This window comes from Mobula hypostoma, chromosome 2, assembly GCF_963921235.1.
Source record: "Mobula hypostoma chromosome 2, sMobHyp1.1, whole genome shotgun sequence".
NCBI lineage: Eukaryota > Metazoa > Chordata > Chondrichthyes > Myliobatiformes > Myliobatidae > Mobula > Mobula hypostoma.
In genome coordinates this window covers 182,787,757-182,805,734 of record NC_086098.1, presented here as the reverse complement: position 1 = coordinate 182,805,734, position 17,978 = coordinate 182,787,757, and the positions used below count along the sequence as shown (strand labels likewise).

The window sequence follows — 17,978 nt, the reverse complement described above, 5'->3', positions numbered from 1 at the left end:
GGGCAGGGTGAAAGTTGGAGGCAAAGTTAATGAAGTCAACGAGCTCAGCATACGTGCAGGAAGCAGCGCCAATGCAGTCGTCGATGTAGCGAAGGAAAAGTGGGGGACAGATACCAGTATAGGTTTGGAACATGGATTGTTCCACAAAGCCAACAAAAAGGCAGGCATAGCTGGGACCCATGGCTACACCTTTAGTTTGGAGGAAGTGGGAGAAGCCAAAGGAGAAATTATTAAGAGTAAGGGCTAATTCCGCTAGACGGAGCAGAGTGGTGGTAGAGGGGAACTGGTTAGGTCTAGAATCCAAAAAGAAGCGGAGAGCTTTGAGACCTTCCTGGTGGGGGATGGAAGTATATAAGGACTGGACATCCATGGTGAAAATAAAGCGGTGGGGGTCGGGGAACTTAAAATCATCGAAAACTTTCAAAGCGTGAGAAGTGTCATGAACATAGGTAGGAAGGGACTGAACAAGAGGGGATAAAACAGTGTTGAGGTATGCTGAAATGAGTTCTGTGGGGCAGGAGCAAGCTGAGACAATAGGTCTACCTGGACAGGCAGGTTTGTGGGTCTTGGTAAGAGGTAGAAACGGGAAGTGCAGGGTGTGGGAACTATAAGGTTGGTAGCAGTGGATGGGAGATCCCCTGAGCAGATAAAGCTGGTGATAGTGTGGGAGACAATGGCCTGGTGCTCCTTAGTGGGGTCATGATCTCATATCCCTTTTGCCAATCAACTGTAGAGCTCTTGGCTCCATCCCTCCCACTCCTGTCTTCTCCTATCATTTTGGATCTTCCCCCCCCCCCCACTTTCAAATCTCTTACTAGCTCTTCTTTCAGTTAGTCCTGACGAAGGGTCTCAGCCCAAAATGTCAACTATACCTCTTCCTATAGATGCTGCCTAATTATGTTCCCAGTTTAATTTTGTTTTAAATTGCTAATTTCCTCTGTCAATATTTTATAGACATGCTGAATTTTGAGGGTCAGTTTTCATATTGACACTTTTGTTTCAGTAACTTGAGACATGATGGCTGTTGGGTTAACTGGTCCCTGTAAATTACTCAAAGCATAGGTTGGTAACGGGATAAAGGGAAGCTGGGGAAAGGGGCAAGAGGAAGAGACAGGGAAGAGAGAAGAGGAAAGAAGGAGGAAGAAGAGAGAAAGAGGACAAGAGGGAATAACATTTATATTTTCCTACAACACAAGGCCATTAAACTCATCGGATCCTTATTAGCTCCCAGAGGCTTTGAGATTAACTCATAGGAAGATCCATTCCCTTTCAACACACAAAGTTCTTCCACCATACAGACATTTTAATCTCTCAATAATCATTTCAGCAGCTCCACCATGCACCAAAGCAAATTTTCACTGGTACTATAATAACAGTAGCTTTACAACAACTAATAAAACTTTCACCACCTTAATCCCCGATATCATTCAGAATAATGCATTATTTTAAATTCCCTTTAATTACCTCAGTGGCAATATTTGTAAAATTTATAAAATGTGTTGCCCACATTTTCACAACATTGCAAAACCTTTTCATACAAACCACTACATTCATCAAATCATTTATTACTTAAAATAGAAGCTACTAGTGTTGTAATGGAAAATTCCTACTTCATATAATAGTTTATTATAATTATTTCATACTTATGCTGTACCAAATTTGTTTCCTTATTCTTTGACTGACAAGGAGAAGCTCTTCTGTCTCAGCCATTACACTTATGCAAATAGCCCCTATTATTCAATTATGCATTATAGTTAACACTAAAACATACTTTGGTCAGAATGAATGACTTTAAAATAAGGAATCAATTACACTTTCCTTCTTTGATCCAATAATATCCACCCTCCCCCACCCCAACACCATTTTCCCTAAGAATTATGTTTAGTGCAGATGTTACAAGTGAATATAATGAAAAAGTAGTAAGTTCTTAAATCTATATTTGAATGGTACCAAATTTTTGAATATAAATTGTTCACCAGTCACAAATTATTTTCTATCACACTAGTTGCTTAACAAAAATTGCCAAACACTTCAAAAATGTTTTATTTTTAATATTTTTACATTTTGACTTGTTAACATACATTAATTTAGAATAATGCAGGCTCTTCTGAAAAAAATATTACAACTGATTTGAAGCTTTATTAATGGGCCTTGACATTTAAATATTATAAAAATAAGTCAATTTTACATAAGTGTTTGTTTTATGAACTGAACTCTTCATGCAACATTTAGTAAGGCAAAGAAATAACTGTTTAACAATTCAACTGAGAAGCAGCTGTCTAGGAAGGTAAATTGAGTTGAACTCTTGTAGCTCGATAATGTATACAAATCAGTGTACACGATTATTCAATTGTAAACTAGATAGCAAACAGAACTTCAGTTTTGTAAAAATATCAAATAAACGCAACTCATGAGCTAAAATGACATTATCTTGTTTAAAAATGTTATACAGAGGAGCAATATTTACATGCGGGTAATTTGGAAAGTACCAATTTTACAGAGTGTGGAAAACAGAACAGGCCATTTAACTTAACAGTGTATTTTGGGAGAGGAGAAGAAGCTGGGAAGAAATATTACTCTGTACAAAGTCAGAATTACTATGAACAATAATTCAAGTTGTGACAATTGTATAGGTCACAATACTATATTTAAAAAGGCCAAGATCTACAAGTTTGATGTGAAAATGAGACAATGTCCCCTTTAATTACCATTTGGCCAGTAATTAATAACTACCAAAAATAAAATCAATTCTTCTTTACTTTTTATATATATTTCAAATCTTTAGTACCATAAAGTGTCTTACCATGTTATACTCTTAAATTTTGGATGTACCACAAAGCTAGATCATTTTCAGTAACATTTAAAAAAGGTTTAGCTAAAATTAAAGATGGAAGGAACAGAAAAGTCTGTATCATACTTTTGATAGCTTGAAACACCAGCCCATATGATAGCAAAAATAAATAAGGCATCTTTAAATACATCATTCTATTCTTTCCAAACCACCACTAACATCCACTTGTTTCCTGTCACATAATAATACATTTTATTTACAAATTTCCAAATTATGTGAGATCTGGGTAAACGCCCAAGTTTCATGCATTACAGTTTTTGTACTAGAGGCAAAAAACAACTGCTTGGAACAAAAATATTGTACATTATATAGTTTAGTGCTGTGTTTTATTTCCAAAGTAATATGTACCTAACACGCAAATTTTAATACCCCTACCAAACAATGCTATCCCTCTGGGTAAAATACCTCCATTTATATGTATGTAGAATATTATTTAATTCTTTTATTGAAACAGTTAAGTTAATATGGGAGACTGCTGCATATGCAATTTACTCATGTATACCCTAATATGAATAACAGAACAATTCCAGGTCAACACCAGATTAACAGGATGGAAATGTCCTTAACAATTTGCAGATTAAAAATAGTACCAAAACATGTTAGATTATATCTAGAAAAACCTTAACCTCATATTTCTACATTTGTTTTGCCTCAGAGGCACAAATGTACAAAAGAATGCCTGTTGCTGTGAAAGTAATTCTATATTCTTCAATACAATTGGAGAAAAGCCGACAATTTTAAAAATATTTTTTAAAAGGTCTGTTAAAGTTTTAGAACCATTCTTCTTCATCATCATTGTTTACCTTATGGACAGTTTGGAATTTGGGATGAAACCTCAGAGTTGCCCTACCAATCTCCCAAAACACACCCATTCTTCCACCTTACCCATTTAGATCTAGATGGGCTGCACAAGGGGAAATTAAATAGTGATTGGATTTTTTTTAAAAACTGCTGCTTCCATAATAGTGAATAATTTCTGTTTATCAACAGGATTACTAATGCTGTTCTTTAACTTTCAGAATTCTTATTAATTCACAACAGTTAGTAAATATGATTCACCAATTTATTAACAAAATTTCCCATCATTTCAAGCCCAGTGATAATATACTTTTTTAATACAATTTGATACCCTAATCCAGAAAATTATACGTGTGAATTCAAGTTGAAATAACATTATGGCTTTGGAACAACAAATTACATGCACATAAATAAAATAAAAGATCATTTTGGCAATAAAACATTTACAGATACACAACTTTTTGATCAATTTTGGATTAGCAATTTTTTTATGTAAACAATGATGCAAGCAGCTATTTTGTTATACTTCTAAAACTGTACATATCTGGGGACATTCAAATCATGCATTAAAGTGGATCACTGCAAAAGAGCAATTGTTAAAAATACAGAAGCACTCTCACAGAGAGGGATAACATGGTCAGATTTTTAAAAAAGGATAGTTTACTGCTGACATTTGTACTCTCAACTTTAAGACTTTCAAAATTCCTTTCCCACTGATATGTGGGCTAATTAACTGAAGACATTGATTAATGATAGAAGATATTACATTAAATCATGTTATCCAAGCCAACAAAAAAGTAGTGGAATTCATCAATACTTAGGACAAGGAATACAGGGGAGATTAAAACTCCAAATTTCAATTAACCATCACAAAAACAGAGGTGAAAAATTTTATTCACTACTGCAGCAAAAAAAAAGTCTCGTATGATTTCCTTTTAAACATTAAGACGTGCAACACCACTGAATTATTTTGTTTACAGGCTGCTTGACAGCTATGTGTATTTCAATCCCATTCACCAATTACAGGTTCATTGTTAGCATCTAACATAGCACCCAGCAGAATATTCTGATTACTGGGAATATATTTACAGAAGTTTGCTTTATTTCAAAAAAAAAATTCTTCCCAATTCCCAACATGTTTTTTTTAAAACTCTCAATAAACTGCAATTATTTCATAAAAAGATCACCATTTCTGCTCCAATGTGATACTGTATTTTAGGAGAACAAAAGGAAAAATAAACAATACAAAGTTAATGTTTATACTTTTCTAGTGGAATTATAACTTTTATTCAGACCTACATATATAGATTTATATTGACTAAATATTTAAAACATATGTACTTGGTTTCAAGTCATAAGCCCTGGTAAAGCAAATTCTTTAATCTCTTCTTTCTTGCTCAGTTTTTCCTCCATTTTCTCTTGAAGATGCCATTCTTTGTAGTTGCAAGCACAGCAGCTGCTCTATGGTACTCCATCCAAGAGGCCATATTCCATCTGTGAGTCTTTGTAGTGACCAACTGCAAGCTCTTTCACCATAGCGGACCTTAGAACTGCACCAAATATTTGTCCTTTTCTTTTGTTTATAAATACATGCTTCAAGAAAGGACCAATGTATAGTATCAGGCTATGAATCCTCTCACCAGGTTATCCAATCTTAATCCAGGAATGGCTTTAGTTAGACTAAAATCTAACCCAGCTCAAACCAAGGTTGAATCAATGCCTTTCTACACTGTATGGCTGAATTAATTAATCAATCAATACAGTTGGCTATTTGGAGAACTGTGGGGAAGTCCACAGAAAATCCAGCTCAACGATTCTACTGGTAACTCAACTGTTGTGCTCGATTCAATTACACCAGATCAGAGATACCATCAAGACAGTTCTAGCATTGTATTATTTATAAATGAAGGTTGGGGAAACTTTTCCAAAACCTTATTGCACATAAAACATTATAGTTAAGAGATTCTGGTATTGACATCAGTATGAGTTAGACAAAATAAAAAGCAAACAGATAGATCAGGTAGAAGATTTAGAAGTAGTAGAAATGTTAAAGTCATTTGATCGACATTCAACAAAACTTTGGAGAATTAAAATCCTCAGTAAATGTCAGGGCAATCTTCATAATTCCTTTCCCAATACTTCCCTGTATAAATCCAGTCCAACGTTCGTGTGTGCTGATTGATATCCTGTCGAAACCACCTATAGAAAAAGAATTAGAAAAGGAGTTAACTATTAACTCAATAGTTGATTATTGAGCTTTAAATCCTTATTTCTTCTAAAACAAAACTAACCTGGTTCTCCATTCTTCTTCATTTTTGGCTCTCTCTTTACGAGCAGCCCGTTGTTTTTCTTCTAATCTTTCTTTCTCTGCACCAGCAAAATCTGTCAATCACAAAACCCAACATAATGCTCAACAAGGTTATTTCTAAAGTTAAGCTCCAGTAATGTCCTCTTGTTCATAAGTGAGTTTTGACATTACGTTGGCATTAATCAGATTTATAGTTCTTTCTCCTGAGGAATCTATCATCACAGAAACCAGCCTTATGCCAAATTGAGTCACTTCATGTGATATCAAGAAACAGCTAAGACCATTGTAAATGGCCAATACTAAGAGGGTACACAAAACCCCCAGATGAATTGCTGAAACCTGCCACTCAGAACTGGTTGTCCCTCTATCCAAGCTGCTACAAAAGCTGTCAATCCCAGAGTATAGAAGCACCTACTGAGATCAGTACAAATAGCAAACGGAACAAAGTGTAAAATTCAGAAATTTATTAGTGTGGAAATTTGGTTCATGGGAGCAACATGTTGATGCCTACTGACCCAAATCTAAATTTAAATTAAAATTTAAAAAAACAAAAACAAAAATTGTGTTTCTTCTCCCCAAGTAACAAATTAATGCAATGCATATACAAAAAGAGACATTGAGAAGAAATTCAAGATTTCTTAGATCAAAAGGTAAGCAGTACTCTCCGTAATTCTGAAGACAGAAGATTATGTTGAGGCACTGTATCTACCCTGGGAGACAAGCATGTAGGAAATGCCTTCAGCTAAACCAAAGGATGCTGGAGAATTCAATATTCATTGCCACTGGCTTGTAGAATACGCAGGGAGAATATAAGGTTCTGTTCCTCCGATTTGCATTTTACCTCTCCCTGGATGTGGCGGAGGCAGAACAAAGACAGGTGAGTGTGAGATTGGGGAGGAGAGTTAAAAAGGGAACTAGATTTGGCCACTGTAGACAGAATGCAGATGCATAACAAAGTGGGTGCCTAGTCTGCACTTTGTTTTGCCGCTGTACAGGAAGCCACATCGAGAACACCTAATGCAGCAAGTGAGGTGAGAGGAAGAAGTGAATCTCGGCTTCACCTGAAGGCTGGATTGTAAATGGAGAGTCATAAGAGATTTTATAGTAAGGAAAACAATTCAGTAATTGTCAACACATGGTACCTTTGCTTCGTTGGTACCATGACAAAGACATGGACAGGGGGTAGTAGATGGGAACCTCAAGGAAGGCGGATGTTGGGAAGGTGAATGTGTGAAAGTGGCATGAAAAGAGGAATAGGCTAGAAGAAATGAGGTTCTACAAATCACTTTTGGGTACAAGAAGGAAATTAAAAAATAAGGAAGTGAGCATAACTAGGCCACTTCGTCCCTCAAGCATGTCCTGCCTTTTAATATGATCATGACGACACTGCCCCAGTCACAATTCCTCCTCTGTGCCAGTTCCTCTATTTCCCCAATATTTCAAAAAAATGTATCTGCCTCCATTTTATATACTCCAGTGATCTGGCCTCCACAACACTATGGGAAAAAGAATTCCACATATTCACAGTCTGCTGAGAAAAGAAATTCCTACAAATCTCAGTTTTAAATGGCCACTCTTCTATATTGTAACCGTATCCTTTTGTTCTAAAACTTGTGGAGCTTATCTTTCTTGGTATCATCATCATCATCATCATCAGGTGTTGTGCCCAGTTTGAGCTTTGACTGCCATGGCCCACACACTCCTGTTTCAGGTCAAGGATTGGTATTCATTTCCAGTTCTCTGGCTGCTGTCTCCATCTTCATTTGTTTTTGTCTTCCTCTTGCTTTCTTCCCTTCAATCTTTCCCATAATTACCGTGCATTCTAACTGCTCTTTCCTAATCACATGTCCAATGAAGTTATGTTGCCTTTTCATGATCTCATACATTATTTCTCTTCTTGTGTTTGCTCTATTCATGACATCCTCGTTAGATAATCGTTTCATCCATGATATTCTTTGCATCCTCCTCAAAAACCATGTCTCTGCTGCTTCAGTTCAATTCCTCATGTTACTACAAACTCCATTTCCAGAAAAGTTGGGATATTTTCCAAAATGCAATAAAAACAAAAATCTGTGATATGTTAATTCACATGAACCTTTATTTAACTGACAAAAGCACAAAGAAAAGATTTTCAATAGTTTTACTGACCAACTTAATTGTATTTTGTAAATATGCACAGATTTAGAATTTGATGGCTGCAACACACTCAACAAATGTTAGGACAGAGTTAAAATAAGATTGAAAAGTGCACAGAATATTCAAGTAACACTGGTTTGGAAGACTCCACATTATGCAGGCTAATTGGTAGCAGGTGAGCCCATCATGACTGGGTACAAAAGTAGCATCTATCAAAGGCTCAGTCTTTGCAAGCAAGGATGGGTCATGGCTCACCCTTTCGTGTCAAAATTCATGAGCGAATTGTTAGTCAGTTCAAAAGGAACATTTCTCAATGCTAGATTGCAGAGATTTTAGGTCTTTCAACATCTACAGTACATAATATTGTGAAAAGATTCAGAGAATTCAGAGACATCTCAGTGCATAAAGGGCAAGGTCGGAAACCACTGTTGAACGCGCGTGATCTTCGAGCCCTCGGGCGGCGCTGCCTAAGAAACCGTCATGCTACTGTTACAATTATAGCCACCTGGGCTCAGGAGTACTTCGGAAAACCATTGTCACTCAACACAGTCTGTCGCTGCATCCAAAAATGAAACTTGAAACCGTATTACGCAAGGAGGAAGCCATACATCAACTCTATGCAGAAACACCAGCGAGTTCTCTGGGCCCGAGCTCATCTCAGATGGACCGAAAGACTGTGGAACCGTGTGCTGTGGTCAGACGAGTCCACATTTCAGCTAGTTCTTGGAAAAAACGGGTGTCGAGTTCTCCGTGCCAAAGATGAAAATGACCACCCAGATTGTTATCAGCGAGAGGTGCAAAAGCCAGCATCTGTGATGGTATGGGGGTGCATCAGTGCCCACGGCATGGGTGAGTTGCATGTATTTGAAGGTACCATTGACTCTGAGGCCTATATTAGGATTTTAGAGAGACATATGTTGCCATCAAGGCGACGTCTCTTCCTGGGACGTCCATGCTTATTTCAGCAGGACAATGCCAGACCACATTCTGCATGGGCTACAACAGCGTGGCTTTGTAGACACAGAGTGCATGTGCTTGACTGTCCTGTTGCCAGTCCAGATCTATCTCCTATTGAAAATGTATGGCGCATCATGAAGAGGAGAATCAGACAACGGAGACCACGGACTGTTGAGCAGCTGAAGTCTTATATCAAGCAAGAATGGACAAAATTTCCAATTGCAAATCTACTACAATTAGTATCCTCAGTTCCAAAACGATTAAAAAGTGTTATTAAAAGGAAAGGTGATGTAACACAATGGTAAATATGCTTCTGTCCCAACTTTTGTTGAGTGTGTTGCAGCCATCAAATTCTAAATTTGTGTATGTTTACAAAATACAATTAAGTTGGTCAGTAAAACTATTGAAAATCTTTTCTTTGTACTTTTGTCAGTTAAATAAAGGTTCATGTGAATTAACATATCACAGATTTTTGTTTTTATTGCATTTTGGAAAATATCCCAACTTTTCTGGAAATGGGGTTTGTAGATATTGTCCAACATTCTGAGCCATATAACACAACTGGATAAACGTAACATTTCAGTACTCTGAGGTGGGTTGTCATGCCTAGTTTAGTACTGGTCAGTATACTCTTCATTCTCATAAAGGTGTCTTTTGCCATCCCTATTCTTTTTATGTCCATGTTGTACCTGCCATCTGATGTCACCCAGCTTCCTGAGTAGGAAAAGTTTTGTACTTGTTTTATGTCTTCCCCGTTTATTCTCAGATTCTCCTTCTTTTTGGATATCACCATACATTCTGGCTATTTGCAATTGATAGACCCATTTTTGCACTTTCTTCAACAATTATATCAATTAAGTTTTGTAGTTCTTCCTCCGTACTTGCAATTAACACAGTGTCATCTGCATATCTGAAATTATTGATGTATTCAATGCCAATTTTGATCCCCAAGATGTCTCTTATTTTTTGTAATATTGTTTCACTGTACACATTAAATAAATCAGGGGAGAAAACACAGCTTTGTCTAACGCTTCTCTTGATTTTCGTAAACTGACTCACTTCTCCATCTATTCTTACAGCGGCAGTTTGTTCCCAGTACAGATTTCCTGGTATGCCCCTTTAAATCTTATCTTTCAATAAAGATCACTCCTCATTCTTCTAAATTAGACCCAACTAATTCAAACCCAACATGTTAGCCTCCAAAGCTAGTACATCTTTTCTGAAAGGGACCATGACTACCACGAAGTATACTAAGTATGGCCTCTTAACTTGGAGGTATATTGGCATGCTAATTTTTTGTTTCATACACAACACCTGCACCCAGTGACCAATTTATTAGGTACACCTGTATGGAATGCAATTATTTAATCAGCCAATCATGTGGAAGCAACTTAATGCATAAAAGCTTCCAGATGTGGTCAAAAGGTTCAGTTGTTGTTCTGACCAAACATCAGAATGGGAAAGAAATGTAATCTAAGTAACTTTGACCATGGAAATAATTGTTGGTGCCAGACGGGATGGTTTGTGTATCTCAGAAACTGCTGCTCCTCTTGGATATTCACATACAACAGTCTCTAGAGTTTTCAGAGAATACTGCGATAAACAACATCCAGTGAGGTGCAATTCTGTGGGTGAAAATCCCTTGTTAATGAGAGACGTCACAGGAAAATGGCCAGACTAGTTCAAGCTGACAGGAAGGAAACAGTAACTCAAATAACCAACAAAGGTGTGCAGAACAGCATCTCTGAATGAACAACATGTTGAACCTTGAAGTGGATGGGCTACAGAAGCAGAAAACCACAAACATGTGCTTAGTGGCCACTTTATTAGGTAGAGGAGGTACCTAATAGAGTGGCTACTGAGGGTAGATCCATTTATGTCCTCTCTTCAACTGGAGAGCAAACTGCTAGTTCATTCCTCTTACCACAGTGCTTGACATAACACTTTTCTACATTAAACTCTATGTGCCAATTTTGACTATATCTCTTGCCATCCTGTCCCATGAAAGGACACCATCCTTTTCTCTCAGTTCTGTTTCCACTCTCAAGGTAAGGACATTCGAGGACATCTGAAATATCTTCCTTTTTCAGGAAACATGGCTTCCCTCCTAGTGGCTGAATGAGCCCCCCTTCATGTTTCCTCAGTTTCTCAGACTTCTGCTCTCACCCATTTCCCTCCACAAAAACAGAGTTCCTCGTGTCCTCTCTCTTCATCCTACATCATCCTGTGTCATTTCCTCCAGTTGCTATCACACCTTCCCCTTCCCACCCCTTTCTGTCTTCTGCAGGGACCACTCTTTCCATGATCCCAGGTCTACTTATCCCTTCCCATCTACCCCCCACCCACCCCCCCAGCCTTTGGCACATCCTCTTGTAACCATGAGGTGCTATATTTATTTCCCCTCACCAATAACCATGGACGTAAACAGCCCTTCCAGGTGAGGCAAAAATTCACGTGCACTTCTTCCACCTCATCTACTACATTCTGTGCTCCCAATGTGATCTCCTTTGCATCAATAATACCAAATTTTAGACTTGGTGACTGGTTTACAGAGGATCTGCATTTTGTCAGCAAGAGAAAAATCCAAGATCACTTGTATTTCTGCTTTCAGTTTTGCCAAGTGACTCAAAACCTCTTTCCAAGTACTACCTATGTGATCCACGACAACTGAATCCTCCCTCTCTCACTGGAGTTTCCTCCAGTCAAGATGTCCTTAACCCTGGCATCTCTGCTGCAGAGAACAATATCCATAATTATACTATTCCTCTTTGACGACCACATTTCTCTTTTTATTCCCCACTTTAATTGTCTCCGGTGCCATGGGGTTATCGAAAATTTGCTCATCCTCCCTGCGGTCCCCAGGCTCATCTAAACAGGAAACAACTTCTCATCCCTGTCAGACAAGGCCAAAGACAGAACCTTCTGCCCACCTTTTCTGATATCACACCCTCCTCACTGACCATTCATCAAATTCAAAGTAATTAAACTAAAAGGTACAACTCCCTCCTACAACAGTATCCCAGCAACTTTCTCTGACTTATGATCAAATTCAAGGTAACTAATTTAAGGACTGTTTCTCTTGTCTGAAACTCAACATTAATGTCCTAGCAATTCTCCTCCTGGCTTCAGTACTGAAAACCTTAAAGTTGTAATTACTCGATTACTTCCAAGTGCCACTCTCCAGCCGGAAGAGAAATAATAAGATGGGCAGGTTAATGTATGGTTAAAGATACGATATACTAGAGAAGGCTTCAGGTTCTTGGGTCGATGCGGCCAATTCTGGAAAGGAAGAACCCTTTCAAGATTGACTGACCACAGTTTCATAGCACTGGAATTAATGTACTCGTGGGCAGGTTCACTGATGATTGGGAATACTTAAGTTAAGGCAGCAAGGTAATAAGTATCACATGTACAAAGGAAAGGAAACATTCAGGAAAGCTGAATGGTAGTTTTACAAGGTCTTGGAGATGGGCAAGGACCAATCTAAACCAGAACTTAATTTTGGAAGGAGTAACCACAATGGACAAGTTGGAACCAACTATTAGAAAATAGAATTATATTTACCATACCTTAAAGACAATGTTAATATTTATAATATTAACTAGATAATTTAACCTCAATATTATATATTAGAACTCCATCTAAATAAATTAGCAAGAACTCTTAAGCCTTCTTCTGTACAAACTGCAATCTAAGTTTTAAATTTACATACTTACCCATGTTTCCATTTTCCATTGCTCGGATATCTGGTCGAAAACGACAATCAGTTGGTGCCAAAACACTTCTCATTTCTTCATCCAGTTCATTCAACATCATTGCAAAATTAGTGAAATTATACATCTACAAATAGAAACATTTTATCTTTTTAGATAGATAGATAGATAGACAGACATACTTTTTTGATCCCGAGGGAAATTGGGTTTCGTTACAGTTGCACCAACCAAGAATAGAGTATAAATAGAGTATAGAGTAGAGTATTTTATACTTTGTCGACAATAGGGTTAAAATATTTGCTGCATCTACTTAGTTAATAAATGTTCTGTGTTTTCATCAGGATATTTGTTAAAACAGGAAATGCTAAACATTTTAATGCTCAAGTCTGTCAAAATATTTACTGTGACGGGGTCCTGAAATACCCCTATGAACTGTGCTTTTGAAAAGAGTTATTTAACATCGATATCTCGTTTTGAAGAGAGAGAGAGAGAGAGAGAGAGAGAGACGAAGACTAACTGTTGGACTGTCACTTTAAGGCACTGGAAGTAACTTTTGGATTTCTACCTTAGCCATACCCTTCTTTACCTCAATTCTCAATTCTTTAGCAATGTCCCGCACATCATCCTTTTTAGTTATCTTCAAAGTCACCAGGTCTGGTGATTTCAGAAAGTCCCTAACATCCATTTCTGGTGTTTTTCCACACAACCAAATCAAAAGGGATTTTCCCCAATCAATTCAAAGCGTCCCGACCAATTTGTTCATATCACGGACGCAGGCCCCAATTTTGTCACATACCCCGTGACGGGAATAAAGAACCAGCAGAAATAGAAAACACTTTGCAGTCCAGTATTGCTATACACCAATAATATTTATAACTACACAATACAGTAATATAAATGTAGATAAATCAAACAGGTTAGCAATGATTATATATATAAGTAAGTATATCAGTGTGGAAATATATGTATGAAAAACCAAGCTTCTTTAAGTCTAGGGGTAAAAAGATACAGTCTTACGATGATGAGTAAAGTTCAGTTCAGTTCGTGGTATTGAGTTGAGTAGTGATGGAGAGAGAGAGAGAGAGAGAGAGGGAGAGATTTGAATCTTCAAGTGATCTGACACCGTCGATCTTCTCGCTGTCCTTCGAAATCCTTTAAAAAGTCACCGACTGTGACTTTAACAAAGGGGACCGGTTTTCTGTGGTAGAGCTATCCCCCAGGCAAGAGTGGACACATGGACAACTCTCCACCAGTCAACCCCTTTTCCTTTTCACTGCAAGAGCGACGGATCGATCTGCCTGATCGATCCTCCAGAACCCACTTTTTCTGCGGGCACAACAAAGCTCATTCAGTGTCCAAAACATGTGTCTGAGGCCTATCATCTGACCTCCTATTTTATCTTCCCGTGATGAGCATCAACTGTCATTCAAATAACTCCTCCTTCCTCTCTCTACGTAAGAAAATCACAAGCAGGCGAACTGTCCTTGAGAAGTATGAACATGCTGTCGAAAATCATAACATCGAGTGTCCATCAAATAACACCGCCTTCAGTCACCATAACAACTTACGAGCTGCTCGGTGCCATCTCTCTCTCCAACTCAGCAGAAATCTAAAAGTTACTTCCAGTGCCTTAAAGTGACAGTCCAACAGTTAGTCTTCGTCTCTCTCTCTCTCTTCAAAACAAGATATCGATGTTAAATAACTCTCTCTCTCTCTTTTCAAAAGCACAGTTCATACGGGTAATTGAGCACAGTTCATAGGGGTAATTCAGGACCCTGTCACACTCCCCTTCCTCAGGAAAAAAAAATTTGATGAAGACGAATTTTTTTGTCTAAGTGTGAATTACGGAGTTTGTGACGGGGTCATGAATTACCTCTATGAACTGTGCTTTTGAAGAGAGAGTTACTTAACATCAATATCTTGTTTTGAAGATAGAGAGAGATAGAGAGAGATACAGAGAGAGATAGAGAGATAGAGAGAGAGAGAGAGAGAGAGATAGAGAGAGAGAGATAGAGAGAGAGAGATAGAGATAGAGAGAGATAGAGATAGAGAGAGATAGAGAGAGATAGAGAGAGATAGAGAGAGATAGAGAGAGATAGAGAGAGATAGAGAGAGATAGAGAGAGATAGAGAGAGATAGAGAGAGATAGAGAGAGATAGAGAGAGATAGAGAGAGATAGAGAGAGATAGAGAGAGAGATAGAGAGAGAGATAGAGATAGAGATAGAGAGAGATAGAGAGAGATAGAGAGAGAGATAGAGAGAGAGATAGAGAGAGAGATAGAGAGAGAGATAGAGATAGAGAGAGATAGAGAGAGATAGAGAGAGAGAGATAGAGAGAGATAGAGAGAGATAGAGAGAGATAGAGAGAGATAGAGAGAGATAGAGAGAGATAGAGAGAGAGAGATAGAGAGAGATAGAGAGAGATAGAGAGAGAGAGATAGAGAGAGATAGAGAGAGATAGAGAGAGATAGAGAGAGATAGAGAGAGATAGAGAGAGAGAGAGAGAGACGGATGAAGACTAACTGTTGGACTGTCACTTTAAGGCACTGGAAGTAACTTTTGGATTTCTGCTGAGTTGGAGAGAGAGATGGCACCGAGCAGCTTGTAAGTTGCTATGGTGACTGAAGGCGGTGTTACTTGATGGACACTCGATGTTAAGATTTTCGGCAGCGTGTTGATACTTCTCAATGACAGTTCACCTGCTTGTGATTTTCTTACAGAGAGAGGAAGGAGGAGTTATTTGAATGAGTTGATGCTCAGCACGGGAAGGTAAAAATAGGAGGTCAGATGATAGACCTCAGACACGTTTTGGACACGGAATGAGCTTTGTTGTGCCCACAGAAAAAGTGGGTTTTGGAGGATCAAACAGGCAGATCGATCCGTTGCTCTTGCAGTGAAAAGGAAAAGGGGTTGACTGGTAGGGAGTTGTCCATGTGTCCACCCTCGCCTGGGGGATAGCTCCACCACAGAAAACCAGTCCCCTTTGTTAAAGTCACAGCCAGTGACTTTTTAAAGGATTTCGAAGGACAACGAGAAGATCGTCGGCGTCAGCTCACCTGAAGACTCAAATCTCTACCTGTCTCTCTCTCTCTCCATCACTACTCAACTCAATACCACGAACTGAACTGAACTTTACTCATCATCGTAAGACTGTATCTTTTTACCTCTAGACTTAAAGCTTGGTTTTTCATACATATATTTCCACACTTACTGATATACTCACATATATATATATAAAATCATTGTTAACCTGCTTGATTTATCTACACTTATATTACTGTATTGCGTAGTTACTAATAAATATTATTAGTGTATAGCAATACTGGACTCCAAAGTGTTTTCTATTTCTGCCGGTTCCTTATTCCCGTCACGGGGTACGTGACAAAATATCTCAGTTGATTCCCTTCTAGTTCCCCATCACAGTAAAATGTATCAAGATTAATCTTCTTACTGATAAAGTTAACCAAATCCAAATTCCGAATTAATCAGAAGCCAATCTAAGTCTTTCAAGCCATTTTTCTCCCAATGAAACAACACCAATAATTCTTAGAGGTAATTTCACTTTCAAAATAATACTGCAAAATAAATGTAATCAATAGGTAATCAATTTTGTAACTGGAGCCCATAATTTGCCCTTGCTGCTTAGGTAATCATCCCACACTTAACCTCAGATGTTTCTTGGGGGCAGAAAATAGTGAAAATCAACCGGACAAAATGGGAAAGCCCTGCATGGTGCTTGGACTTATGTGATTATAATCAAGTGGGATGAGTGTGCCAGAACAATTCTACCAAAAACAGTAAAATCTTTGAACAAATCAAAAAGCCCCCAAACTTGCAATTTCTCATCTATAAATGCTTTTCCTTGACCCTAACATAAAGAAAGCATTCAAAGCATTATCTAAAAATGAAAACTAAAAATGAAATAGCAAATATTACAGCAAACACAAATAATTAAAAAGGTAATACCCCTTTCAAGTTTAGTGCAATGTCCACAAGCAGACACAAAGTGCTCCAGTGCTGGATATCATGTAAAATGTAGTAATAGATGGTAATGAAGGCATCAACACAAGAGGAATATTCACCAAGTTTGGAACTTCCATGTTTGTACACACCTGCTGAAATTCCTAAATTACTGACATATACAGATACATAATATCAGTTTGTTATGGAACTGTCAGCAAAAAAAGTAGGTTGATGAATTTCTATTCTACACATAGTAATTACATTATGCACATCCGTATTTCTCTCTCGTTAGAAGCTGCTTTAGTAAATTTACTGGTAAAAGATGTGATTACAGCATGGTAAGTTTTGCATAGAAAGTTTCTGCTATAAATGCAGAATTAAGAATTTTGACAGCAGTTACACACAGAGGACTAGACAAAGGAAAGACAAAGATCTAGTTAGAGAATAAAACACAGAAATTGAGAAGCGATTGGAATTCTTAAAATTTTTGACAGGTACAGTGCCTATAAAAAGTATTTACCCCCCCCCCCAACCAAGAAGTCTTCACGTTTTATTGTTTTACAACACTGAATCACAGTGGAATTAATCTGGCTTTTTTGACACTGATCAACAGAAAAGATTCTTTCCTGTCAACATGAAAACAAATTTCTATAACGATCTAAATTTATTACAATTATTAAACACAAAATAATTGATTGCATAATTACTCAGTCCCTTCAAGTCAGTATTTAGTAGATGCATCTTTGGCAGCAAATACAGCCTTGAGTCTGTGTGGATAGGTCTCCATCAGCTTTGCACATCTGGAAATTGCAATTCTTCCCCATTCTTCTTTATGAAACTGCTCAAACTCTGTCAGATTGCATAGAGATCATGAGTAAACAGCCCTTTTCAAGTCCAGCCACAAATTCTCAATTGGATTGAGGTCTGGACTCTGACTTATAGACACTTCAAGACATTAACTTTGCTGTTTTTAAGCCATTCCTGTGTAGCTTTAGCCTTATGCTTGGGGTTACTGTCTTCCTGAAAAACAAATCTTCTCCCAGTTCACTTGCAGACCACATCAGGTTTTCCTCCAGGATTTCCCTGTATTTTGCTGCATTCATTTTACCCTTTACCTTCACAAGCCTTCCAGGGCCTGCTGCAGTGAAGCATCCCCACAGCACGATGCAGCCACCGCCATGCTTCATGGTAGAGATGGTGTGGTTTTGATGATGTACATGCACTTGGCTTACAGAAAGTTTCTGATGGTCAA

General features: G+C 37.9%; 1 protein-coding gene across 4 annotated transcripts in view; it reads right to left on the bottom strand.

Annotated features, from left to right (window-relative positions):
- Positions 1 to 2,025: 2,025 nt before the first annotated feature.
- The window catches only part of osbpl2b (oxysterol binding protein-like 2b), a 78,771-nt gene continuing 62,818 nt past the window's right edge, over positions 2,026 to 17,978 (bottom strand). For all 4 annotated transcript variants that reach the window (XM_063041215.1, XM_063041214.1, XM_063041216.1 and 1 more), the window contains exons 12-14: positions 12,767 to 12,890; positions 5,941 to 6,031; positions 2,026 to 5,848 (exon numbers count right to left, since the gene is read on the bottom strand). In XM_063041215.1, coding sequence (XP_062897285.1) covers positions 5,746 to 5,848; positions 5,941 to 6,031; positions 12,767 to 12,890 — 318 coding nt within the window. In that variant the 3' untranslated portion in view covers positions 2,026 to 5,745. The remainder of the gene's footprint in view (positions 5,849 to 5,940; positions 6,032 to 12,766; positions 12,891 to 17,978) is intronic.